Source organism: Pseudorca crassidens, chromosome 9 (assembly GCF_039906515.1).
Source record: "Pseudorca crassidens isolate mPseCra1 chromosome 9, mPseCra1.hap1, whole genome shotgun sequence".
Lineage (NCBI taxonomy): Eukaryota > Metazoa > Chordata > Mammalia > Artiodactyla > Delphinidae > Pseudorca > Pseudorca crassidens.
This window is the reverse complement of record NC_090304.1, coordinates 50,146,148-50,170,823: the sequence shown is the minus strand read 5'-3', so window position 1 is coordinate 50,170,823 and position 24,676 is coordinate 50,146,148. Positions and strand designations below refer to the sequence as shown.

At 58.8% G+C, this 24,676-nt stretch overlaps 2 protein-coding genes across 6 annotated transcripts in view; one reads left to right on the top strand and one right to left on the bottom strand.

The window, feature by feature from the left end:
* PHOX2A (paired like homeobox 2A) overlaps positions 1-9,447 on the top strand; it is a 14,117-nt gene extending 4,670 nt beyond the window's left edge. For both annotated transcript variants that reach the window (XM_067750224.1, XM_067750225.1), the window contains 3 exons: positions 279-4,927; positions 7,139-7,326; positions 8,286-9,447. In XM_067750224.1, coding sequence (XP_067606325.1) covers positions 4,711-4,927; positions 7,139-7,326; positions 8,286-8,741 — 861 coding nt within the window. In that variant the 5' untranslated portion in view covers positions 279-4,710 and the 3' untranslated portion in view covers positions 8,742-9,447. The remainder of the gene's footprint in view (positions 1-278; positions 4,928-7,138; positions 7,327-8,285) is intronic.
* On the bottom strand, positions 9,423-24,676 carry INPPL1 (inositol polyphosphate phosphatase like 1). 4 transcript variants are annotated; one of them, XM_067750215.1, is made up of 29 exons: positions 24,577-24,676; positions 23,328-23,742; positions 20,455-20,518; positions 20,212-20,362; positions 19,861-19,981; positions 19,472-19,612; positions 19,135-19,228; positions 18,938-19,027; positions 18,659-18,757; positions 18,395-18,545; positions 18,199-18,305; positions 17,758-17,860; positions 17,478-17,674; positions 17,057-17,174; positions 16,352-16,448; positions 15,912-16,050; positions 15,696-15,795; positions 15,505-15,593; positions 15,186-15,267; positions 14,965-15,054; positions 14,293-14,406; positions 14,066-14,154; positions 13,535-13,622; positions 13,287-13,442; positions 12,963-13,041; positions 12,737-12,877; positions 10,722-11,394; positions 10,353-10,486; positions 9,423-10,246 (listed from the first exon to the last, which is right to left on the bottom strand). In XM_067750215.1, the coding sequence occupies exons 2-29, from the start codon at positions 23,522-23,524 to the stop codon at positions 10,156-10,158; spliced, it is 3,795 nt and encodes a 1,264-aa protein (XP_067606316.1). In that variant the 5' UTR covers positions 23,525-23,742; positions 24,577-24,676; the 3' UTR covers positions 9,423-10,155. The 4 variants fall into 4 exon arrangements, with proteins under 4 accessions (XP_067606316.1, XP_067606314.1, XP_067606315.1 ...); XM_067750213.1 differs by lacking the exons at positions 10,353-10,486; positions 24,577-24,676; XM_067750214.1 differs by lacking the exons at positions 19,472-19,612; positions 24,577-24,676.

Here is a 24,676-nt window from a genome sequence, read left to right as displayed (position 1 = left end):
GAGTTCTGAGGGAGGCTAAGATCTGTGGCTGCTCTAGAAGTAGCCTGGGAATTCTCCAAATGACCACAGGCAGGGAGAGTTCTCCAAGGCATGGGTCCTTTCTCCTCTGTTCTCAAGGTAATTCCACTATCCAGGCTCGCAGAGTTGGGATCAGAGCAGCAGAAAAAGGACAGTCCCCACTGTACCCTCTCCCCAGGTTCCTTTTTGCATGCTGCTCCCTCTCTGGAAGGAATCCTCCCCACCATGACACACTCTCGCTGTTTTCACTTTTCCTCCAGGACTCCTCTCTGGGCATCAGTTTCTTCATCTGCAAAAATTAAGGGGTCAGGCTGGGTAACTCTGCAGGGCCCTGATATCTTCTGAAATCTCGAAGGTAGAAGTGATGCTGGGATGCAAAGACAGGAGTCCATGCCCAGATTATACGTCCAGGTATCAGGTGCAACAGATCAGAGGAGCTTGACTAGAGTGTGGTCTGGGTCTGTCAGTCACAGGCCTCAATCACTTGGTGAGAGAGAGAAGGGGTGGTGGTGGTGGGAGCTAATTTATTTAATGTTTACTATGTGCCAGACACTGTTCAAACACTTCATATATATATATATATATTTTTTAATAAATTTATATTTTTTGGCTGCGCTCGGTCTTGGTTGCTGTGCGCGGGCTTTCTCTAGTTGTGGCGAGCAGGGGCTACTCTTTGTTGTGGTGCGTGGGCTTCTTGTTGCAGTGGCTTCTCTTGTTGCAGAGCATGGGCTCTAGGCACGCGGGCTTCAGTAGTTGCGGCACGTGGGCTTGGTAATTGTGGTTTGTGGGCTGTAGAGCACAGGCTCAGTAGTTGTGGCACATGGGCTTAGTTGCTCCGTGGCATGTGGGATCTTCCTGGACCAGGGCTTGAACCCTTGTCCCCTGCATCGGCAGGTGGATTCTTAACCACTGTGCCACCAGGGGAGTCCTACTTCATATATTTTAATTCACCTAATCATTAAAATAAACCAGGTTACAGGTGAAAAAGGTGAGGCACAGAGAGGTTGAATAACTTACCCTAAGTCATCCAGCTTGGAAGTGGCAGTGTCAGAGCCAGAACCCAGCAATCAGGCTCCAGAATATGTCATCAGTTATGGAAGTGAGGACATGCTTAGCAAGGAGGCTTCACAGCAGGATTGCTGTGACAGTGTTTCATGTCAGAGCATTTTTAGTTCCCCAGGAGTGCACGCATTTGGGAGGGGTTCTCAGTCAGGATGAGCTCCCACATCAGATCACAGCCACTAGCCTCTCTGGTATGAGGCCCTTGCAAAGCCCAGCCCACTCTGCCTGTCTCCTTCTTTTATGGTGAGTTCTCAGGAAGCCCTCTTGGGTGTCCGCATATCACACACACACACACACACATGCACACAGCCTGGCCTCCAAAGTCCCCCCACCTCCACCACCTGAAACACCTGAACCCAACAGTGGACAGGGTTCAAAGCATTTTCTTGGGCTTCATCTCAGTTTCAGTGCCAATCAGCAGATACAAATGGCTCCTTGCAGAGAGAGGAGGCTCGAACTTCACAGTCCTGAGTCAGGGGAAGGGCAGCTCCTGCCCAGCCGACCCTGAAACATGCATGTTACCATAAAACTTCCAATCACAGCCATTTGTTTGATTATCTGTAAAGGTGTCAAGTATTTATAGGTTATACTGCTCAGAGCTCTTGGTTTTAAGTGTCAGAAGCCCAACTTAAAGCAGTTTAGACAGAACGAGGAACTTAATGGCTCAATGACCAAACTGTAGAAATGACAGGGATGGCTCATGGAAACAGAGACAGGTGGAACCAGGGCCTCATATCTCTGCTGGTCCCTGCATGAAAGCTTCAGTTGCTCCTTTGCTTCAGCTTTGTCCCTGTGGAAGGGATATGGCCCCTTGAAAATTCCTCAGATGAGGAAGGACTTTCTCCCAGGCAGAAGGTTGGCCCAGATGGAGGAAGTTTCCTGTCCTTGGGGACCGAGGGAATGAAGATGGGAGTATGATCCCTTTTCAGAGAGTGGGGAGTGGGAGGCTGGGGATGGGGATTCCTTCCCTAGAAACAAGGGCAGGATTCCCCAACACAAAGAGTTCAGCCTAGCCTTCACTAATTCATTCAACAAACAGATATGGGAAGGCCTATGATGTGCAGTGATGCCATAGACATCGTGGGTAGGCTGCAGAGAAAGTGATCAACATGAGGACACAGCTCTGCCCTGAGACCTTGCACTTTATTGCAAATACTTCAACAAGGTGAGTAACCAAAAGAGAGGGAGGTACTGTGGGACACCCAACCTAGTCTAGGGGTATCAGGGAAGGCTTCCAGGAAGCAGTGACTTCCAAGTTGATACCCAATGGACAAACAAGCGTCAACCAGGTTTTGGCTTGCTTTTTGGCGGGGGATGGGGGGAGTGTGGTGGGATGGAGACTGGAATGAACATCCCAGCCAGAGAGAACAGCTCTGAACTAAAAGATCAATGTGTGAGGGCTGCAAAGAAAACCACGGTGAGGAGGAAGCAGACTGGAGCACTGGCATGGAGGACATTGTGGGCCAGAATGGATTTGATCCTGAGGGCAATGGAGAGCCATGGGAGGTCTAAGGAAGAGAGCAGTGGCACTGTCTGATTTCCCAATTGTGAGATCACTTGGGTCCCTGGGTCAAGGTAGAGAGGTGCACCTCCCACACCAGTGGAGAGAACATTTTGAATCAGTTTTGCTCTCAGTTTTAGAAGCTTAGACCTAAAAATAATTAGAGAAAATACCTCAAAGAAACACCCTGAAAAGGAGTGGTTACAGAAAGGGGGATAGGTGTCCTTGTGTTAAGCAAAGAATGAGTGGCCAGGGAAGTGAATCACCTGAGGGTGGGCATGCTCCCCACTGTGCTGGTAAGCTGCGGGGAGGGATTCCAGGAGCCGTCTCTCAACCCCCGAGGACTCTGGTTGGTGACAAGGGGGCCCCCCTGCCTTCTTGCTGGGTCTCCACTTCTCCACCTGCAGAACTTGCCAAGATTGGGTGCAGGAGGCTGGGGGTTGGGTGGGAAAGCTGCTGAGCTGGGTGAGCTGTGGGGGTGGAAGAGTTCTCTAGTCTCTTCTCCTGGAAAGGATTCTGTATCCTGTGGCCCCACAGTATGGAGGCCAATGGCTAAGTCCGTGGAGCGCGTCTGTGGCCAAGTCCAGACTGAGTCTAGGTGGTTTTCCTGAAGAAGAAAAAGGCCTCTGCAGGAGGGGGTGGAAGCTGAGAAAGAGTGAAGGGGTCATTTGGTTACTCCCCAGTCTTGACATTCATCACACACACACACTCTGTGCCGAGGGTGCTGGGGACCAGAGACTCACACCCAGCAGCAGCGGGGAGAGGGGCTGAACTGTGGGACCTGGGGGAGGGGAGAGGCAGGCTGGGCCTTGAAGGTGCAGGGCAGGGTCGTGTGGCCTTCAGGACAACTTAGGAGAGAGGCAACCCTCCCCCTCTGCAGCTTCACACCGCGCCTCCACTACAGTCCTTCTACCCGCTGGGCACTCCAGCTGGTGGGTCTCGGCTCTCCAAAGGCTCTTTCTCTCCGCCCCTTAGCCTCTGTTCCTCTGTTGTGTCTGTCCCTGGCCTTGTCTCACTGAGACTGACCCTCCGTGTGTGTCTGTCTCACTATCACTGCCCTGTTTTGTCTCATCTCTCTCTTCATCTCCATCACAATCCTTCTTTCCAACCGTGTCTCTTCCCTGTGTTTTCTGTCTCCATGCCTGCCTCACTTGCTTTCTCTGTCCCCCTCTCGTCTCTCTCTTATCTTTGTCTCCTCTATCTCTGCCTTGTCCCACCTCCTTCCCTTCCTTCCTCTTGTACATGTTTCACCTTTGTCGCCACCTCTGTCCCTGTCTCCCTCTTGCCGCCCCCCCCGCCCACGTCTCCAATCTATCTCTCTCGTCCATGTCTCATCCTTATCTCCATCTGTGTACCTGTATCTCTCTTGTCCCTTTCTCCATCTTTCTCCATCACTGTTTCTGTCCCTTTCTCTCCCTGTCTCCGTCTCTGTCTCCTCTCTTCATCCACATCCTCTGTCCCCATCTCAGGCCCCGTCTCTTCCTCGTCCTTGTCTTCATTCCCCCTCCTGAGCCATCTCCGTGGTCCCTTCCGGGATGGGACCTCGCTGGGGGCGGGGCCGAGGGACTGGATCGGAATAACTCGGTTATCAGGACGAATTGAATTAACTTCTTCACACGAGCGCCGCCGGGCCTGTTTCCCCTCCCTTCTGCGGGGCCGCAGGTGGAGAGGCCAGGGAGAGGGGTCGGGACCCTACGGCTGGGCACGATGCATAGACTGAAGGTCTGGTCCGGATTGGGGCGGGATGGGGGACTCTAGGGATGGGGCCCCGCGCAGCCTGCCCTGCACATCCCGAGCTCTAAGAGGGCGGCGGCGACCCTTTGGGGTGGGGGTCGGGGGCGGCTGGGGGCGGGGCCTTGGCCGTCCAGGCCCCGCCCCGACGAGCTCGCCCCGCCCCGCCCCCTCCTCGGGGTCCTACGCGTTAAAAGGCGCGCGGGCCGGGTTGGGCTGCACTTGCGTTGCACCGGGGCGGAGCGCGGCCGCGACGGGGCGGGCGGACTCGCGAGCTCTGAGAGCCGGCCTCGGGTCCTCGGCCCCTGGCGCTCCAACCCCCATCTTGACCCCCACCCGGCCCGGGACACCAACTCCGACCCGGCCCGGCCCGGCCCCCGCCCCCGCCCCCCGGGCCGATGGACTACTCCTACCTCAATTCGTACGACTCGTGCGTGGCGGCCATGGAGGCGTCCGCCTACGGCGACTTCGGCGCCTGCAGCCAGCCCGGCGGCTTCCAGTACAGTCCCCTGCGGCCCGCCTTCCCCGCGGCCGGGCCTCCCTGCCCCGCGCTCGGCTCCTCCAACTGCGCGCTTGGCGCTCTACGCGACCATCAGCCTGCGCCCTACTCGGCAGGTGAGCCCATCCCCGGTACCACCCTCCTTCCAAATCCTACAGCACCCCTAGCCCCTGCCCTACTCGGCTAGTGGTTGCGACTGTCCCCCACAGCCGCCACAATCCCTGCCCTAGTCAGACCCTCCAACTCCCCGCGGGATCCACAGTCCCTCGTGTAAGACGGGATTCCCTAGGCAGAGTTGAGCCCCACCCTCTCCTCCTTCCCGTTCCTCTTCTCGCTGCCGTATCCCTATCCCGTGCTCTTTAGGTCAAGGAAATAGATCCCCAGTGTAGCCTCAGGCTCCTCACCAGGCCCTCCCCTGCCCATCTGCAAAAACTGACCACTAAACCTCTCTATGCCCTGTATCCTTGGAAAATGCTCTCGGCTCAGGCCAATAAGACCTCCCATCCTTATCATTCCCACCCCGCTTCATGCCCGACCCCCAGCATGGACCCCTGCGGCAGATGAGCTGCCCAGCTGGGAGCCTTCCCAGAGCCCCAGCACCATCAAGCCCCTACTGCCTGGTTTTGAACCCATCAGAGCCCCAGCACCATCAAGCCCCTACTGCCTGGTTTTGAACCCATCCTACCTGTGCCCAAACCCTCTTGCGCTACTGAAACCCATTCTGTGGCCAGAAGAAAAGGATGCTCAGGTCATTGAGCAACTTTCATTTCCCCATGCCTCCTGGAGATTCTCCCAGCTAGAGTACTGCAGAACCCAGAAGCAGCCCCATGCAATACCCAAGCCCCCTGATCCAAGACCCCATCTGAACCTTCAACCTCGTGGAGCCTCTTAGCCACCCCCATTGCTCCAGTTAGAGTTCAAGCTGCCCCACCCATTCTCCTTATCTTCTTCCTTCCTGGGAAGACCACCGGGACCCAGTAGAAGATTGGGACCTGTGTGGTGGGGAGGGATGGTGAGAGAGACCTGGATTTGGAGAAGTGAGAACCAGAGAGATGGAGTCAGAAACTGGAACGGGGATGGGGAGATTGGGTACTCTGGGTCATATGCAGATGGGGACTGGGGAGCTGGAAACAGGAAATGGGGAGATGGGCCCTAGAAAGATGGAGGTCTGAGATGGAGAAGATAGGGACAGATACAGAGAGATGTGAGCAGAGATGGGAAGATTGGGGTACTTGGAAGAAATGGGGAACCAGGGTTGGGGAGATGGAGATAAAAACCAGGTGATGGGGACAGGAATTATGGGAGATGGGGACCAAGGAAGATTGAAAACAGAGATGAGAAAGATGGGGATAGGAATGGGGTGTTGGAGACAGGAGTAGGGGAGATAGAGAACTAGGGAGATATGACAAAGATAAGGATATTGGGGATCCCTGGACAACAGGGAGAACTAAACTGGGGCTGGAGACAAGGATGGGGAGATAGTGTCAGAAATACTGTCCGTGGGACAATGGGTACTGGGAAGGGGTAGATGGGAGACAGGGATGGGAAGAGTGAAGGGAAGGGTTGGGGCTGGTTTTTGGAGGAGTTGGGAGACAGAGAGAGATGTCTGGGAGGAAGAAGAAGGGCAAAGAGAAGATGGAGGAACCTGGGAGGGGAGAAATAAGAACCCTTCTCAATGGGCACAAAGAGAAGAATGGTCCAGGAGGGGAAAGTTGCAGATAGATATGGTTGGAGAGAGATGAAAAAGAGAGGGGGACACCTGGAAGAGAATGCAATATGAGATCGGGCTGAGGAAATGAGGCCTAGGAAGGAGAGGGATGCAGGGTAGAGGCGGCCAAATTTTTACATGTCAGAGAGTCCGTGGCAGGCCTGAAAGTAGACCCGCGGTCCATGACTGGTTACTGGGGAGACACAGGATGTTGATGAGACCTGACAGACAGCTAAGGCTAGAGTGGATATAGCAGGACCTGAAGTCAGGCCGACTGAGGGAGAAACACACTGAGGGTCGGGTCCGGTAGACTGGCGGGAGATAGAGGGAACACTGCGGAGGGCCAACGACAGGCCAGCAGCCTGGATCCGAGGATCAGATTTTGGTTCCCTCTCTGCGGCTCTTGGGCCCCAGGCCTCCCCGCGCTCCGTCCGCTTTCACCCCTGCCGGCTCCATCCAGCGATAGGGAAGCCGATCCGTACTGAGAGGACCAAGCCGAGGGGCCAGGTCAGGGGCGGGGGATGGTGAGCGATCCCTCAGGGGCAGAACACAGCGGGCCGGGATCGGCCCCTCACATCCCCACCCTTGTTGATTTCCCCCCTCCTGCACACACCCGTAGTGCCCTACAAATTCTTCCCGGAGCCGTCGGGCCTGCACGAGAAGCGCAAGCAGCGGCGGATCCGCACCACGTTTACCAGCGCGCAGCTGAAGGAGCTGGAACGCGTCTTCGCCGAGACTCACTACCCCGACATTTACACGCGCGAGGAGCTGGCGCTCAAGATCGACCTTACCGAGGCTCGCGTGCAGGTGCGTGTTTGCGCGGAAGTGTGTGCGCGCGGAGCGGGGCCGGGAAGTTAGTGCCTGACACCTGGGGGGTCCGAAGGACAGAGGGGCCTCACTCGGGCAGCGGGCGGGTACAGCCCGGGGGCGGCGAACTAGGACCAGGGGCCAGGGTGCAGTCTGGAGGTGATTGGGCAGGGGAGGACCGGCAGCCCCGGGAGGCGGTGGGGCCAGGCGGGTCCTGAGGCCTTCGGAAGAACTGAGCTGTTCAGCCCCACGATTTCTCCTCAGTCTCCCGGGTAGGGCTGGGCACGCAGAGTGATGCTTGGGAAGCCAGGACGGAGGCCGAGTGGATAGAGGGTCAGCTCCAGGTGGCCTCGGGGCCAAACAAGGCCGAGCAGTGGGGGAAAGCCAGTCAGCGCCTCCAGGTCCCCTCTTCGGCTCTGCAACGGTGAAACTTCTGAGTCTGGAAAGCCCGGGTTCAGGGTAGGCGCAGGAGCTGGGTCGGGACGGACTTTTCGTCGATCTTACAAATCTGAGTACAGATGTTCAGCTGGCATGCCTTTACTGGAGACCCTGCACAAAAGGCTTCCCGAGTGCCCTAACCCTCTCTCCACTGCCGTGGGACGCTCCGGGGGGACTCCCGGAGCTCCTTGTAGGAAAGAACTGGGGCGAGGGCTTTGGGTGATGAGGAGAGCGAAGGCGGAGTTCCCTCCGGGAGACAGAGAACACTGGGAGGCAGCGGGATCCGCGGGTGAGCAGATCCCAAGGGGAAGAGCCTAAGGACCTGGAGGAAGGGGCTAGTGGAAGAGGGGAGGGAGGCGAGAGACGAGGAGGGGAGGGAGGCGAGAGACGAGGAGGGCAACGAGCAGAGTGGTGGAGGGGGTCAAGACTCAGAAGGCTGGTAATAATCCTGACCAGCCCCCTCCGGAAGGAGGTCTCACCGCGCCCGCCGGCCCCGGGCTGACCGGCCCCTGTGCCCGCAGGTCTGGTTCCAGAACCGGCGGGCCAAGTTCCGCAAACAGGAGCGTGCGGCCAGCGCCAAGGGTGCGGCGGGCGCGGCGGGCGCCAAAAAGGGTGAGGCGCGCTGCTCGTCTGAGGACGACGACTCCAAGGAGTCCACGTGCAGCCCCACGCCCGACAGCACCGCGTCGCTGCCGCCGCCGCCGCCGCCTGCGCCCGGCCTGGCCAGCCCGCGCCTGAGCCCCAGCCCGCTGCCCGCCGCCCTGGGGTCCGGACCTGGAGCCGGGCCGGGGCCACAGCCGCTCAAGGGCCCGTTGTGGGCCGGCGTGGCGGGCGGTGGGGGCGGCGGACCGGGCGCGGGCGCGGCGGAGCTGCTTAAGGCTTGGCAGCCGGCGGAACCCGGGCCAGGGCCCTTCTCGGGGGTTCTGTCTTCCTTCCACCGGAAGCCTGGCCCCTCCCTGAAGACCAATCTCTTCTAGCTGCCGGCCTCTAGAGGCTCCGGGCCTGCCGCCTGAGACGCCCCTGCCCCTCCAGGATCTGACAGAGTCCCTCCTCATCCTGGCCACCTGCCTGATGTCCCCATCTGTCCCACCCCCCACCGTGTCTGACACCTATGTGTGCCCTCCCCAGCTTTGGAGACCAAGTCAGGGCCACTCTCATCCTCACCCACCCCTACTCAGTGGAGGGGGGTACTTTTCACTGGGATGCCCTCCAGGAGAGCCCAGAACCCCTTCTAGCCTGGTTTTCTTCAGAACCGGAATCAAACAACACCTGCCCCTAACACAGTGCCCAAAGGTGACTCCTCAAACGGGGACAGCCTGGCTTCCTCCCCTGCCCCTGTAGCTGGCTGGGTCACTCAGCTTGGAGAGCAGTCTGCTGCTGCAGCCCTTGGGCCCACCCACACTGACCCCACCCGTGCAAAGGCTGGTCGTCATTGGGATAACGAGTGGCCTGAAGGGTCCCACCACCAATTTCACCCTCATGCATCCCCTCCCATCCCCAGCCGGTCTGGCACAGAGGGCAGGCCCGTTAGATGAGTGGAGGAGCTGCCAGGGCAACGGGATGGAGGGGCTTCCTCGTTCCTGTTTTTTTGTCGTTGTTGCTGTTGTTGCTCTTTTCCTTTGAAAAACCTGTAATTTATTGAGGTGAGTTTTGCTCAATCCAAATAAAACTTAATTTATTGAAGACAGCACACCGGCAACCCTTCTGAGTACCCACGATGGGGCAGGCTACCTGCAAGAGACCGGTTCCCCTTGTGACCAGCGAGGAACCCTGAGCTGCCACACAGCCCCAGGGCAGGGCGGTACAGACCAGGAGACAAATCTAAGCAAACTGGCGCTTTATGGCCAAAATTATTCCCCCCCACCTAAACCGGCCCCCATAACATTAAAGTGCCCGCCCTCCCTAAGCCCATACAGAAAAGCTTAAATAAACCCTAGCCCAGTTCTCGGGCTATTCCTTCATTTCCGGACGGACACCCCCCAGAATGGGGGTTGGGAGAGGTCCTAGCCGAGCCCCTCCACCTGTGGTTCAGGCCAGGTGGAGGGCAGCAGGAACAACGGTGAGAGTGGGGGCCCACGACGTACCCATATGGACCCCATGGCCTCCCTGGGGCTGGAGAAGGGGTCCAGAAAGGGAGGACAGCACCAGAATAACCAAGATCCTCGGTAACCACGGCAACTGACCTCCTGGGCCCTGACTCTAAAAGGTGAGGGGCAGGATGTCCTAACTAGGGCATTCCAAATGATTGGGCAGTAGGGAACGCAGATCCCCAATAAATAGGCAGAGAAGTACTGCCCCGCCCGCTCGTAACTTTTTCAACTCCGGAGCTCTGGCTGGGCCTTCAAGGGCAGGTAGAGGCGCTCAGTTCTTAGCTTCGCAGTGCCACCGCGATCACTTGCTGAGCTGCAGGGTGTCCAGAAGGAGGCGCTTGTGAGCCGGGTCCTGCACCCCAGCTTCCTCCAGATCTTCTTCGGTGATGTCGCTGTAGGGGTAAAAGACGCTGGGAGAAGGGCGAGGTGGTCCAGAGAGCCCGTAGCTCCGCCCCCGAGGCCAGCCCCACCCCCGTCCACCTCCAGCCCCGCCCCCACCTGAGAAACTCCAGGTCGTCCCAGCCATTGTGCACCAGGCCCTCCTCATAGCGCTCCAAGCCGATGGCCCGCAGCCAGGCTCCCATGCCTGCCTCGCCCAGCCCACCAGACCGCCCGACCTGCGGGCACGGAGCCTGAGGGAATAGGGCACGTCAGAGAGAGCACTGAGGGTGCCTCACACAGCAACATTCTACCGTTTGCTCTGGGGTGGGGAGAGAGGCCAGGAGCGGGGCTGATTCATATGACCTCCAACTCCTTCCCCAGTGCCCAGCTCAGGGCAGAGGCAACACCACTGAGTGCTGAATGAAGTAAAAGTATACCACGACCCATGGGCAAGCACACACCGACAGCCACCCCTGGTGCACATACCTCTTCTGCCAGGTCCTCCTGAATGCTCTCTCGGATGCGAGGTGGAGGGAAGCTGAGAGGCCGGCCATAGTCCGAGGGCAGTCCCCGGGGCGGCTGCAGCTCCAGGGGTCCTGGCAGGAGCACGGAGCGGCCAGGCCCAGCAGGAGCGTAGTCCACCTCACTCAATGTCTTGGCCATCTGCAGCACTGAGCAGGAGCGGTCATCCCCACTGGCTGCCTCCCCCAGGAAAGTGCTGGTGGGTGAGGGGCCTGGGGGCAGTGGGGGTCTTGGATGGGCCTTGGGAGGTGGTGGGCCACGGGCCTCACCCGCACTGCGGCCCCGGATCACTGGCCCTGGCAAAGGATCCAGGCTGGGGGGCAGGAAGATGGCCGAATCCGGCAGAGGTGGGGGTGGAAAGTCTGGAGGGGGCAGTGTGCCCCCAGACTCTTCATCTGATGAGCTTCCCTCTCCCACACGGGGAGGCCGGTGGCGCCCAAGCTGCGGAGCAGGCACTGTGATGGCCACTTTGTTCTTGGTGGCAGGTGGGACAGGGGCCCTGGCAGGCGAGGGTGGCTCCGGGGGCAGCAGCTGGTGTGGGACCCCTTCAAGGACGTAGTAAGCAGGGTTATTGAAGCTGTTCTTAGGTGAGGGCGCCACCACCCCTTCCAGCTCTGGAGCGCCCTCTGGCTTCAACCTGGGTTTGGGAGCAGAATAACTAAATCAGGACCCAGCAACCCAAAGGGAAGGCGGTGGGTGGGTGCAGTGGAAGGAGAACTGGACTGCGAGTCAGGAGACGTAAGCCCCGGTCCTAGACTTGCACGTGACCTTGAGCACATCACTTTCCCTCTCTGTCCCTTGGGGTCCTCATCTCTAAAACTGGGGAGACAGGGGAGTTGAATGGATAACCCCTAAACTTCCTTGCCTTACTCGCTAAGATTCTGCAATCTTTTGATTTTGTAACGGTGAAAGCTGAGCGTAAATGGGTGAAAACAGAGGCCAGAAGGAAGGACAATAAAAGCCTTCAATGAGAATGACCAGCCAGATTCGGAAAGCCTCTGGAGGCATCTGAGGCCGATCTACTGGGGAATCTTACTCAGGGATTCAGGTTAGTTTTACTCAAGCCTAGAGATAAAACCAAGGTGACTGATAACAGCTGAAGATGACTGAAAACACACCAGCAGTTTTTATTTACGTTCAAGTAACAATTGGATATAATTAAAAAGCAAGCCTCACTTTCCCAAAGTATGATCCACAGAATACTACAGTTGACCATTGAACAACACGGGCTTGAACTGCACGGGTCCACTCACATGCAGATTTTTTTCAGTACTGCAACACTACATGATCTACAAGCCACAATGGTTGAACCCGTGGATGTGGAACTGCAGATATGGAAGAACTGGGGATACAGAGGGATGACTCTAAGTTATACACCCCTAACCCCTGCCATGTTCAAGGGTCAACTGTAGTGCCCCAGGATATTAATAGTTATTGCATGGAAAAGTTTCCTGGCCCATTAAGTTTGGGAAACTATATTCAACAGAGTTGAAAAAGGATTTCCTTCCTGTCCACATGCTCAGAGCTTTTGCTGATACTATTGTGCACTGGGAATATCTAAGAAAAGAATCTAGCAACAACCATTTCCCAAACTTATTTGACAACAAACCAGTTACCAGCGGGGGCATCTTGTAGGACAGTGGTCCATAGAACACCCCTAGGGAAATCCGTGCTGAGATGAAGGCCTATCCCCAAACAGAAGGCTCAAGTTAAGTGTTTACACAGAGGGAGCTGTTGCAGAAACAATTTCTAATTCTATTTTTTAAGGCAGGATTGAGAGGAAAGGCTGACTGTGCTCCCTTTGACCAGAGAGCCACACCTTCAGGAGGCCTGGCTGGCCAGTGGCCACGAGCGTAGGGCCCTGGCACCTCCGGCCATGCGGCAGCAGAGCAGCCAAGCAGCAGGTGATCCCCAAGCTGGCCCTGAGAGCCACGCACAGCGATGGATAAAGTCAGGGGGTGACAGTTTCCTTCTCTCACCTGGGGGTCAAGGGCTCCTCCCGGGGAGCAGCTCGAGGTGGGGCTGGGGGCCTCCCAGTTGGTGGTGGTTTCTCTGGTTCTTCAAATAACTTGGAGAGTGGACAGGAGGCCTCTCCGGAGGCTGGCTTGCGGCTCCCTGACCTGCCAGGGGTGCACAGGGGAGGAGAGGTGAAGTAGGGGCTGACCGGGCACCCCTCACGTAGCACACCACACAGCCCCAGCTCACCTGGGCTCCTGGCTGCCTCGGGACACAGAGGGGGCTTTGCTCTTTGCTCCTGCCTCATCCTTATCAATGCTGATCCACTCTGGGGGAGGAAGGGAAAGGAGACTCAAAGGAGACTTGGGGTCCTGCATCCCACAGACACCCCAGTGGGCTGCTAGCCCCTTCCCAGCTACTCCTTAGGGCAGGCCCACCCCCAGACCTGGCTGCAGAACTGCCAAATGTTCCAGGGATTCCAACATGCCCTCCCTGCAGCCCTGGTCCTCCCCTCCTAGACCCGCCCACACCACCCCGTCTTATGCCCCACACCCCTCCCAATGGGGCCCCCACCATAGAGTCGCTCACGGGTGCCCAGGCGCTCTGTGGGCACCCGCACCTTCATGGAGCCACGGATGTTGCCTGTCTCTTCGCCGCGGTGGGACAGGAAGGTCAGGAACTGCTGGGCCGTGCTGCCAATCATGGACTTGAGCGCCACCACGCACTCCCCTGAAGGGCAGATGGAGCAGACCAGCAGACTGCCAAGCCTTTCTAGGGCCCTGCCCGGCTTTCTGTGCCCCTTGGCCCCCCTCGACCCTCACCATAGGATTCGTAGCCGTCCATGGACTTGACTGTGAGCAGGAGGTGCTGGTCCTGCAGGTACTCGATGTCAGCCAGAATGGGCTTGAGCTGGGGCACAGAGAGGCCCAGTGAGGAACAAAGGCCCACCCACCCCCTCCTGCCACACCGCCACTCACCCCACCCTCAAGCTCGTCCATGCTCACTCCCATCCACTCTTAGGAAAGATCCTAATCCATAAGGTAGAAGACACAATCCTGCATGGGCCTCTCAGAGCACTTAACAGCCCTGTAATTAATTAATTTTCTGCATCAGCAATGACCAACACAGGACCTGATGTTTAGCAAAGGCTCAAGAGCTATTCATTGAATGAATGAATGAACCAGCTGCAACTTGGCTCCCCCCACTCCCCCAAACAGAGCACGTGCCCTCATCCTCACTCACGCCCACCCCACACACAAGCCTGTGCTGCCGGCTCTGCCCGCCCTCCCAGGCAGGCTCCAGGTGGCGCTCTGCTGCACCTCCCTCTCTGTGTCCTCACCCACAAGCCTCACCGTGGGCAGCTGGCGTGAGGACCACTGCACCTTGAGGAAGTTGATGTTGTCACTGCTCTGGGCATCATTTTCGAAGCTCTTCTTGTACTCTGGGTGGGGGTGGGGGACACCCAACTGAGCGCCACCTCTCAGCTTCCCTTCTCTCTAACTAGAGGGCTGACCACTCTGGGCACCTCGGGCCTCCCATACCCTGTGGCCCACACCCAGCCCTGGGCCCCGCCTCTGACCCTCCAGGCAGGTGGAGTAGAACTCAATGAAGAACTTGGTGCGGCTGGCCGTCTTCACAATGGCCTCGATGCTCTCAAACTCGATGTAGGCCTGGTCTGAGGTCTTTGAGAGCCCTGAGGGGCAAAGGGAGGAATATAGACAGGAGGGCTGAGAGGGTGGCAGAAGGAATGGGATAGAGAGACTGAGTGCTGGGACAGGGAATCAGCAGCCCTGGCAGAGCAGGAGGGAAGGCCAGGAGGGGCCTCCTCCATCCCAAGCAACCAGTAGCGAGACCCCAAAGCCCAGACCTGGGACTGGGACAAACAGACAACCCAAGATGAGAGACTGAGAGAGGACCAGGGACCAGAATGCCTGCAGGATATGCCTGCTGACAACCCACCACACCACCAGGCACACTCGGGTACTCAAGTGGCCCCAGGCAGATAGACACACGTACATGTTTACGTTCACGCTCTTGGGCATGTACCTCCTGTGATGACCCAGGCAACACAGACACCCTCACACATCACATATTCAGAAACATTCCTACATGTACATGTAAACACCCAAACACCCCCCCCCACACACACACACACACATTTAGATGTATTCAAACCTATGCACATCCCCAGGCCAGCACCTGCAGCCACCCAGATGGACGCCACACCCACAAGCACATCCAGAATAGCCACCTTTCTTGGAGATGAACTGAGAGGTAACTCCAACCTCAAATGTCCCAAACACGGGGGAGTGGTCGCTGGTGACGATGTCATCTGTGCAGCCTGGGGAGGGGAGTAGGAATGAGGGCTGAGGGGAAAGCTCCTTATTCTCTGCTGGCACTTCCCAAAGCTGAGGCAGAGTTGGGTCAGTGACCACCCAGGACCACCCATCACCCTGTCTGGGAGGCTCTGACCATAGGAATTGCAGATGATGTGGGTCTCGGGATAGGACTTCCAGAGAATCCGGTCACACCATGAAGGCACGTTGGTCCGGACCTGGGGCAGGGGATGGCAGCATGGTCAGAGGTCAGCTGGGGCCCCACCACAGTGGCCCCAGCGCCCACCTCCTTCCTTGGATCCTCACAACATGCAGGAGCACCCCAGAGGCCCCAAAAGGGGCCACGGAAGCTGGAGCGGTAAGTGCAGAGGCCTGGACCCTTGACCCCACACACACTCTTGATTCACTGCAGCCCTGGGGGGTCTCCCCAGGCCCAGCTCCTTCTCTTCACTCACCCCAGTTGGCTTCTGCTTGTGCCAGGCGTACGTGTCCCGGGAACCCCGCTCATAGCGGTAGGTGGGTGGGAAGGAGATCTCCTCCTCACCTAGGGAAGGCAGGGGGGGGATGGAGGAGTCAGGGCCCGGAAGACCCAGGGATACCACAAGGATCCTGGCCCTCAGGGACCCCCTGCCGGGCCCACACTCACTGAATCGAAGGAAAACCTTGTGCTTTTCCCGCTCCAGGTTGAGCTGGTCCACCCTGAGCAGGGGCTCAAACTCCTTCCTGCTGATGTAGTTCAGGATCTCCTGGGGTGGGGACACAAAGGCTGGAGACTTTCCCCCTCGAGCCAAAGCCAGAGGTGAGAGCCCACCTGGCCCCAGCCCAGCCTCCCTACCAGCCACCTGCTGGGCCCTGCTCACACCTGTATATCCATGTCAAGGCGGTAGTTGAGGTCCCCGAACCAGAAGAGGTGAGTGAAACGCAGAGAGATGTCAAAGGCACTGAGCTGCCGGTCACCCAGCGAGAGCAGCCGCAGGATGTCCAGGTAGTTCTGGTTCCGTCTACAGTGGGGGGTGGGGGGAGGCCTCCAGGGTCAGGTGTCAGGGACAGGCATGAAGGTAAGACATCTCTGGCTGGGGTCAGGGATGGGCCAGGGATCAGGGTCCCTGGGAACAGAGGAAGGAACTGGGGACAAGGTCAAAGTCAGGGAGAGACAGAGGGGTCCTGAGTTGAGGTAAGGAAGAAGGGGGCCTTGGGGACAGGGATGTAGGATGTACTGTAGACTAGGATATGGGAGAGGGAATAGGTCTTTGGCAAAGAGAGGATGAGGCTAAAGAGACAGTTGAGAAGGTGCCCCCTCACCGGGCAGTCTTCTCATTTCCCGAGGTGAGGTGGCAATTCACAAAGCCAAACGAGGTGCCATTGAACATGAAGGAGACACCCACGGCCCCCTTGTTTCCTGTCAGGGCAACAGAAGAAGGCCTGAGTCACCCCCGGTGGGCTCCCGACTCCCCTCTGCCTGTCTAAGCAGCAGTGGGAAGATCCTCCCGACTTCCCCACATACCATGAGGCAGGCAGGCCCCTGCACACACACCCACGCCTTCCTGGGGGTCCACATGGGGCACATGCAGCCCCATCTGGATGGCCTGGGTCTGTCGGCATGTGTGAACAGAGAGCCCCTGGAGGTCACAGGGGACCCCAATGGTGAAGCTGCAAGAACCTGCAGATTCTGAGCAGAATCTATCCTGAGGGACCACTGGACGGCAAACAGGGAGACCTGGGCACTATGCCAGGTGCCGGGCTCTACCACGTACTAGCTGTGTGACCTTGGACAGCTCACTTGACCACTCTGGGCCTGAGTTTTATCATCTAAGAAATGGAGGTAATTATCCTGGCCCTGCCTTCCTGGTGGGGCTGGAAGAGATTTAGAATACAAACATGCTTTGCAAAGTTCAAAGAGTTCTATAGATGGGAAAGCTGAGACTACCCAAAAGGGGGAGACCCTGGACCCTGGGCTGGAGAGGAAGCAAGAAGCGTGGACAGAGAGACCCCACCCTCCCTACTCACCCAGGGTATTGGCGATGCCAGTCTTCACGCTGGATGTACTGACATGGCTGATGCGGTTCTCATGCTCTGGCTTGACCAGCACAGCCACCTTGATGTTCCACAGTGACTGCATGGCAATCTGGGGAAGGGGTGCGGGGTCACCCCTGCCCTGAGCTGGGCCACTGTCCACATCTCCCCCACCCCGCCCAGCCCATACTACAGACTGTTCTGGAAGTCACAAAATAGGAAGGGCTGCCACCCCTTTTTCCTGAGGGACCAGAGAGAAAGAGCCCTTCCCATAGCATAAAGGACTCCAGTTAAACTTCCTAAAGGATATGCCCAGGGACCAGAGGGAGCGCTCTCCAGGGTCGTGCATGAGGTCAAGCAGGATAGTTGGGGGCAGTGTGTGAGGAGGCGGGCTGGACAAGAGGATGACCCTCACCGGGCGGTAATCCAGATCTGTGAGCTCCTTGAGGCTCCCGCGGAGCAGGTCCAGCCACTCGCGGTCGCCCACCGAGTTCTCCTGGGTCCCAAAAACATAGATGTCATGGGGTATGGTCACCGTGACCTCATCCAGGGTCTTCCCCAGACCCTTCGATGTGAACCAAGATGTCACATTTTTTGGAGGCGGCACACTTCCTGGAGGGGGAGTGGATGCAGGTGGTCAGGCCCCTGCATGGGGCCCTTCCTCTCTCCCACCCCAGCCCCTGCACGGGCCTGACCCATGTTCCAGGTGCCTATGAAGACGGAGATCATGTCGGGCTCGTCCTGCTTGGAGTGCTTATTCTTCATGAGCTGCAGCAGCTGGCAGAAGGCCTCCCGCTTCTGGGGGGACAGCAGCCAGTCAGGGGCAGGTGGGTGGCCAGGAAACCCCCTTCCACGGGGACACCCTGCTAGGTGGCAGGTCCAGGAGGAGACGGACATACCTCTCTGGCTCACCACCATACACCCACTCCTCAAGCATACAACAGGTGCTCAGTAAACGTTCACTGAATGAATATTTGAATCCACCCTCAGGCTGCCCACTCTCAGTATACACACTCTCTGCTCCGTCAGAACTGCCCCCACCACGAGGGATGGCATGCCTACATCACGTGTTCCCTCTCTTCCCATCCAGCAGGGACTCCTGCAGCCCCCAGTGGCCTGGCCCACCCGCTGCTCACCCGGGCGCTGACAAAGATGAAGTCCTTGCGCTGTGTCCGGTCCTTCTCTTTCTCAAACACGACGCCCAACTTGTTCTGGACCCGCTGGGACTTAATGAGCTGGCGGACTAGGGGATGGAGGATGGGTCACACCAGCCTGTGCCCTAAGGCCCAGGGGCCCACCCCACCCCCCATCCCAGGGTGGGCCCTGGCTCACTGCGGTCATGCGTGAAGGTCGTCCAGTCCTCCTGTGAGTCCCGCTGTCTCCGCAGTAGCACCAGCCGCCCACCCTCCACGTCCACACTCAGCGTGAACTTCTGTGACTTCCCAATCTTGGTCAGGTCACCCAGGGTCACATCCAGCTTCACCTACAGGCCAGGAGGTAGAGGGGCTGCTGAAAAGACCTGGGGGCAGGCAGCACCCCCTTCACCTCCACCCACTCTTTGCCCTGTGAGGTTCCCCCCCGCCCCCCACCATGTACCTCAAAGGCCTGCACAGGGATGGTCTTGGCCTTACGTGTGGATGGCTGCAGCGGGGTCGGGGGTGCTGTGGAACTCATGTCCTGTAGGGCCTTCAGGGCCTGGAGGGGGCAAGGACAGGGCAAGGTTAGGAGCCTTGCTGAGGGCTGGGGCGGGGAGGGACACAGCTGATGTGGGTCTCAGTGCTAAACTACAGATTCAGGGTTCAGATCAGTTAGAGCAACGCAAGTGGCCAGGGACCGGTGAGTGGGTCAGGGATCAGAGGTCAGGGGTCGGGGCACCTTCTTCTGGATGCCTGACAGGAAGTCCTTTAGCACTGACAGCTTTAGCACCAGGCTCTCTAGCTCCTGCTCCCCAGTCTGTGGTGGGTTCTGCGGGGAGAAAGAATGAGGCTCGTCCGTGAGGCCACCAAGCAGGAGGCACCCCACTCAGCGCCAGAACATGAACCCACTCCCCAGAGGTCTCTCCACAATCCCACCTGCTGCTGCAAAAGGCGGGTCACCATGGGCGAGCTCTGCTGGTCAAACACCTTGGACAGGATCTCCAGGCCCGACAGGACCTTGTCCACCTCACTATGGGAAACATCAGGTCAGAACTCCCCACCCCGACCCAAGTATAGGGAAGAGGGGCTGAGTGTGTAGCTTCAGCTGCCACCGAGAGGATACAAGGGTTCAGGCGAGGAAAAGTCAGGAGGCAATAGCTGGTTCCTGGTTCAGGGCCAGAGGTCAAAGGTCAGGGCATTTGTGTAGCAAGGCAGCAGGAGAGGACAGGTGAGAGGTAAGGGTGCAGCGCGTGGAGCTGGATGTCCCAGGTACCTGTGCAGCCTCCGGCATGAGGTGGCAAGGGTGCGGGTGAGGTGCGGCAGGTTGCTGGCTCCACCCCGCACAGCCTCCAGATCCAGCCCGTAGCTACCCTTCAGGTACTCGTGCGAGACAGTGCTCAGCCCATTGGGAGCACTTCAGGAGGGGTTAAGAAGTCAGTGGAGGCCCCGCTGACCCTGTCCCAGCAACCCCACCCCATTCCTAGAGGAGACGGTACAGGTGGCAGTCATAGTACAACAGGCCAGGGTGTCTGCCTCTGGGGCTGAGACAGGGCGGGGGTCCCTGGGGAGGGCTGGGGGCTTAAAGGTCTTCCCACCTTCGGTGAGGACACAGTTCTCAGAGAAGAAAGGGACTTCCTGCTCAGGAGGGGGTTGGGGTCTCACCTCTCAGCAGCCGGAGTCGTGGGGGTCTCAGGGGCTGGCAGGGGGCTGCTGGGCCCGAGGGGGGCAGAAATGCTGGTAGAGCCAGAGCGCGGGGGCAGTGGGGGCTTCTCATCCTCCCCATCTGTGGACAGGGGCCAGTGGGCAGCGGTGTGAGCCCCCTGCCCTCAGTGAAGTACGGGGGACACGATGGCTGTCAGAGACTTGCGTGGAAAGGGGTAAAGGGCCCAGGCACCACGGAGAGTGGCAGCGGGCTTCAGGGGAGTCAGGCTGAGAAGATGGGTTGGGAAGTCGCAGGTAATGGCCGGGGATGGGCGCAGGGAAGGCATTCGTACATCGCACCCCGGGCAGCACCTGAGGCATCGCGGTCATCCGGCAGGTCTGGCTCTCGCTCCCGCTCCACAGGCAGAAGCAGGGCACACACCAGGCCCTGGTTGGGCTGGGCGTACAGGCCAATGAGCTCCCCCAGGGTCTGGAAGCGGCGCACAGGCACACCCTGCGAGGTCTGCAGGCCAGCAAGAGTGGGAGAAGCGTCAATCAGCTGGTCCCAAACCTTAGGCTGGAATCAAGGTCAGGGGTCAGGGTCTAAGCTCCTACCTGTACGGCCAGGAAATCTTCTCCATCAGGGAGAATTCGATATGTGTGCACATGCTTCTGATACCTGACAGCACAGCAGGGGATCAGAATCTGTCACCCCCAGGCTGGGGTCTAAGTCCCAAGACCCCGTTTCCTCCTACCAGCGGGCTCAGCCCCCAGGCCCCTCGTCTAGGTTTCCTTAAAGCTGTTTGCCCAGGCTGCACAGGGTTAATGATGGGGCCAGTCCCCTCTATCCTGCTAGTGCCAAGCAGAACAGGAATGCCCAGACCCACCCACCCCCACCCCAGGCCTACATACACTCCACACCCACTGTAGGGCCCCGGAAGCATCAGGCAGCTCTTTTGTGGCCTCCACAGCTGTCTAAACAGACCCTCTGGGCTTTGGTACCAGTCTGGGCCCCCCGCCAGAGTAAGAGTCCTCAGAGGCCTGGGTAACCCGTCTGCATGCATGGGTGACGTGCTATCACACGTGTGCCTGCTGCCTGTGTTTACACTGGTGTCTGGCTCTGCTGCAGTCAGGTGTGTCTGGAGTAGTTTTGCTGGGGGGGGGGGGGTGAGGATATCATTCTAGGGCTTTCTCCCCCCTTCCCCAGACACCAGGAAATTGGGATGACCCATGGGGGCCCTCTATGGGAGAGGTGGGCCTCTAGGAGCCCCAAGCTAAGGAGGGGCAAGAGGGGTGCTGACAGATGGTAGCAACAGCTGAGCAGGTGACAGCTGAGCCTGGCCTGGATGGTACAGGCTGCACTCAGTGGGGGTGGAGGATCCCTCTGCAGCCGCACCTCAGGGCAGGCTTGCAAAGGGGGTCACCTAGGCCGTGTGTGTTGGAGGTGGGTATTACTAGAGAGGACCAAATGCCTATTTGAGGAGACTCTACACCCTAGCCACAGGGCCATCCTCTCCCCTCAGGTAAGCCCCGTCCAGGGGCTCTCCTGACCACTGGGCACAAACTGTGTGGCTATCTGTGTGTGACTGGGTGTGTTGGTTTTTGGACTGTGGGTCTGTGTTTGTAAGAGTAATAGCATCCCATTAACTGAGTCCTGTCTCTGTGACAAGTCAGGTACTCAACGTCCTACAGACGTGATCTCATTTAATCCTCACGTTTTAAGGCAGATATTATTATTATCCCTCTTCTCCAGAAGAGGAAACAGGCGCAAGGTAGAAAAGTGATTTGCCTAAGGTCACAGAGCAAGTAAAAGGTAAGTAAAAGGCAGAGCTGGCATTTAAAGTCAGGACGGAGGCCAGGACCTGTATCCGGGCCTGCTGGTTGGATTGACTGCGCCTGCTGGGGCAGGGCTGTGTCCTGAATGTTTCCCCTGTATGCATGGGTGGCATATACAGGTAAGCAAGTATGTTTCTGATCACCCACTCCCAGGTTCCTGAGATGCAGGGAGTAACCAGAGTCAGCCGGTAAAGCTGAAGTCCTCACACACAGACAGCCCCTCACCCCACCCGTCCCCTCCCCGGCAATGGAGCCAGGACTTTTCCCTCCTGGGACAATAATGTTCCCATCCAGACACAGGCCCAGCTGTCCCCCTCCCACTCAACAGCTGATCTAGCACCTGCCTCCCTCCCCTCCCTAATTAGGGGGTACGCCTCAGAGAGGGTTGGCATGCAGGACTCTAGGTTATTCATCTGCCTAGGCTGTTCCTCTTCAGTCCCCTATTGGGCCTCAGATATGGGACATAAGCTGAAACTTGAGGGACCCCTTCCTCTTCAGGTCCACTGCCTAGGCCAGGGTTGTTCAACCCTCAGCACCACTGACATTTTGGACTACATAATTCTTTGTGGTGAGGGACAGTACTGTGCATTGTCGGATGTTTAGCAGCAACCCTGGCTTCTACCCACTAGGAGCCAGTAGTACGATCCCAGTTGTGACAACCAAAAATGTCTCCAGACATTGCCAAACGTCCCCTGAGGGGTAAAATCAACCCCAATTGAGAACCACTGGCCTAGGCCAGTGTACACCTAAAGATGTGAGGAGAACAGAAGGGAAAGAGACACAGGGATAGGGACTTGGGAGGGCTCACGGGCCTGAGGAGGAACATAACTAGGTCTAAACAAAGCAGCCCCACCACTTCCCACTCACCACCTCCACTCCAGAGGCCTACAGGAGCCCACCCAATGTCAGATTCTGGGGCTCAGGGGGGCAGCTCAGGAAGAAGACTCCAAAACTGAGAGTGCAAACTCACCCAACACCACTGCCATGCACGGCAGATGAGTACAAGCACAAAACCAGGCCCACTCAGAGAGCTGCCAAGCCTAGCCCCACGCTCAGCACCCACAGCTCAGGGCTAGGGCAGCAGGATCCCAGAGCCAGGGCACACACACTCACTCACTGATTCATGAAATAATGACAGGGAGCCATACTGCCTCACTCCCCTTCTCAACACCACCCTGTCCCCAGCCGCAGTCATACATACCCAGGCAGGCCCCAGCCTCAGTCCCGGGAAACAGAAAGCCCCCTAAGGAAGCTGCTGGGCATCCCCACACACCCCATTAGTTCCTCTGGCCCCAACTCCCACTCAGACACCCAATCCCTACATAAACAGAAGTGCACACAACCGTGGGATGCACATCCTCACCCCTGCCTGGAGGATGCCTGAGGGGGTCTGCCAGAGACTCGCTACACTTTCCCCAATTATAGCGACCCTGGGCCGCAGGACCCCGCATACTCTGCCCTCAGTGCCGCAGCAAGTGCCCCCAGACACACAGCAGGAAGGAAGTGCTCCAGGCATCCTTCCTCAGGCCCAGCAGAGAGCCAAGGGCCCCACTGTGGCGGGCGCAGGCGTCCCACTGTCCCGGGCCCTCCCCACAGCACTCAACGAAGCCCGGGCCGTGCCCCCGCCCGCCGGGAGCCTCAGCCCCACTCACAGGACGCAGAGCGCGAAGGCTCCCGCCACGCTCTCGCTGTCTCGGACCAGGAAGCTGCCATCGCGGCCTGCCCGGGCCAGCAGCTCCTCGGCGGCGGCGCGGCTCAGGTCGCGGTGGTACCAGGCGGGGGCCGGGCTGCCCAGAGCGGCCCCAGGCCCGGCGCCCCCTGGGCCCGGCGCCCCGCACGCCGAGGCCATGGCCAGGGCAGGGTTCAGCGCCGCCCGCGCCCACCGCCCCGCGCCATCCGCCCTGGGACGCTCGGCGCTGACGCTGGGACCGGGCCCGGGTACCGGGGCTGGGGACCGAGCCTGATGATCCGCTGGCGGGACCGAGCCGGGGATCGGGGTTCCGTGCTCCGCCGCGCTTGCCGCCCGGTTTGCCGCGCAGCCGCCGCCGCCAGCAGCGCCGGCCTCAACTTGAAGAGAAAGAAAAGTTTGTTCAGAGGCGGCGGGGGAGGGGCAGGAGCGGAGCGCAGTGCCGGGCGGCCGGCCCCCACCCCCACCGCTCGGCCCAAGGCCCGTCCCGCCCCTGCCCTCACCCTCTTCCCCGCGGGGAAGCTGCCCTCTGCATTCCCGCAGGAGCCGGGACCCCCCCAAACCCCAGGGGAGGCCGGCCTCCCAAACCCCACAATGATCCTGCCCAGCCATCACCACCCGGAGAAGATCCAGCTCCTAACGCCCGCCTCCAAGCCCAAGTCAACCCATCCTGCGCCCCGACACTTTGGGATTCCCGATCCCCTCCCCCTCCTTTCAATACTCACAATTATATGACCCCCAACTCCCATAAACGTCTGATTCCACCCCCAAATCCTTTCCATTCGGCCCCCCTACGGACTCGTAGGATCGAGTTACCAAAATCCCCGAAGGATCCCATGATGAACCAACCTCCTGCCGTCTCTCTCCCCATCACCCCCAACTCCCGTGAAATCCAGCCCCTACTTAGACCTGAACCCCCAAACTCCACTGGGCCCCAGTCCCGCGTGGGGGATCCCCCACAAACCCCCAGAGGAGGTCCAGTGTCCTCGAATCCCCATGCACCGTCCCTGGCAGCCCCTCTCAGCCCAGGCAGAGCCCTTCCCCCCTCTCGGCCAAGTTCCCTGGCACCATCCCCCATACCCGCAGGCCCCGGCCTTGAGGGGTTCAGCAGCCCGAGATCAGGCCTTTCCTTGCCCATCTAGAAGAAAGTTCCCTCAAACCCCCGGGCTCCCGACCTCTCCCCAGAGCCCCGGCCGCCGTACTCAGACCCCCACCTCCTGGGCTGCTCCGATGCCCCCTTCCCCGGGGAAGCAGCCCTGGACTCCCAGCGGCCACTTAAGATGGCCATCCTCTGCCGCCGCACCCCCCCACCTC

Coding starts and splice junctions, on each gene's coding strand:
- INPPL1 (XM_067750215.1), bottom strand. CDS start 23,524: ATGGCCTCGGCGTGCGGGGCGCCGGGCCCAGGGGGCGCCGGGCCTGGG. Junction 15,594..15,695: donor CAAGGTTTTCCTTCGATTCA/GTGAGTGTGGGC, acceptor TGCCTTCCCTAG/GTGAGGAGGAGATCTCCTTC. Junction 14,155..14,292: donor CTACTCCACCTGCCTGGAGG/GTCAGAGGCGGG, acceptor ACCCCCACCCAG/AGTACAAGAAGAGCTTCGAA.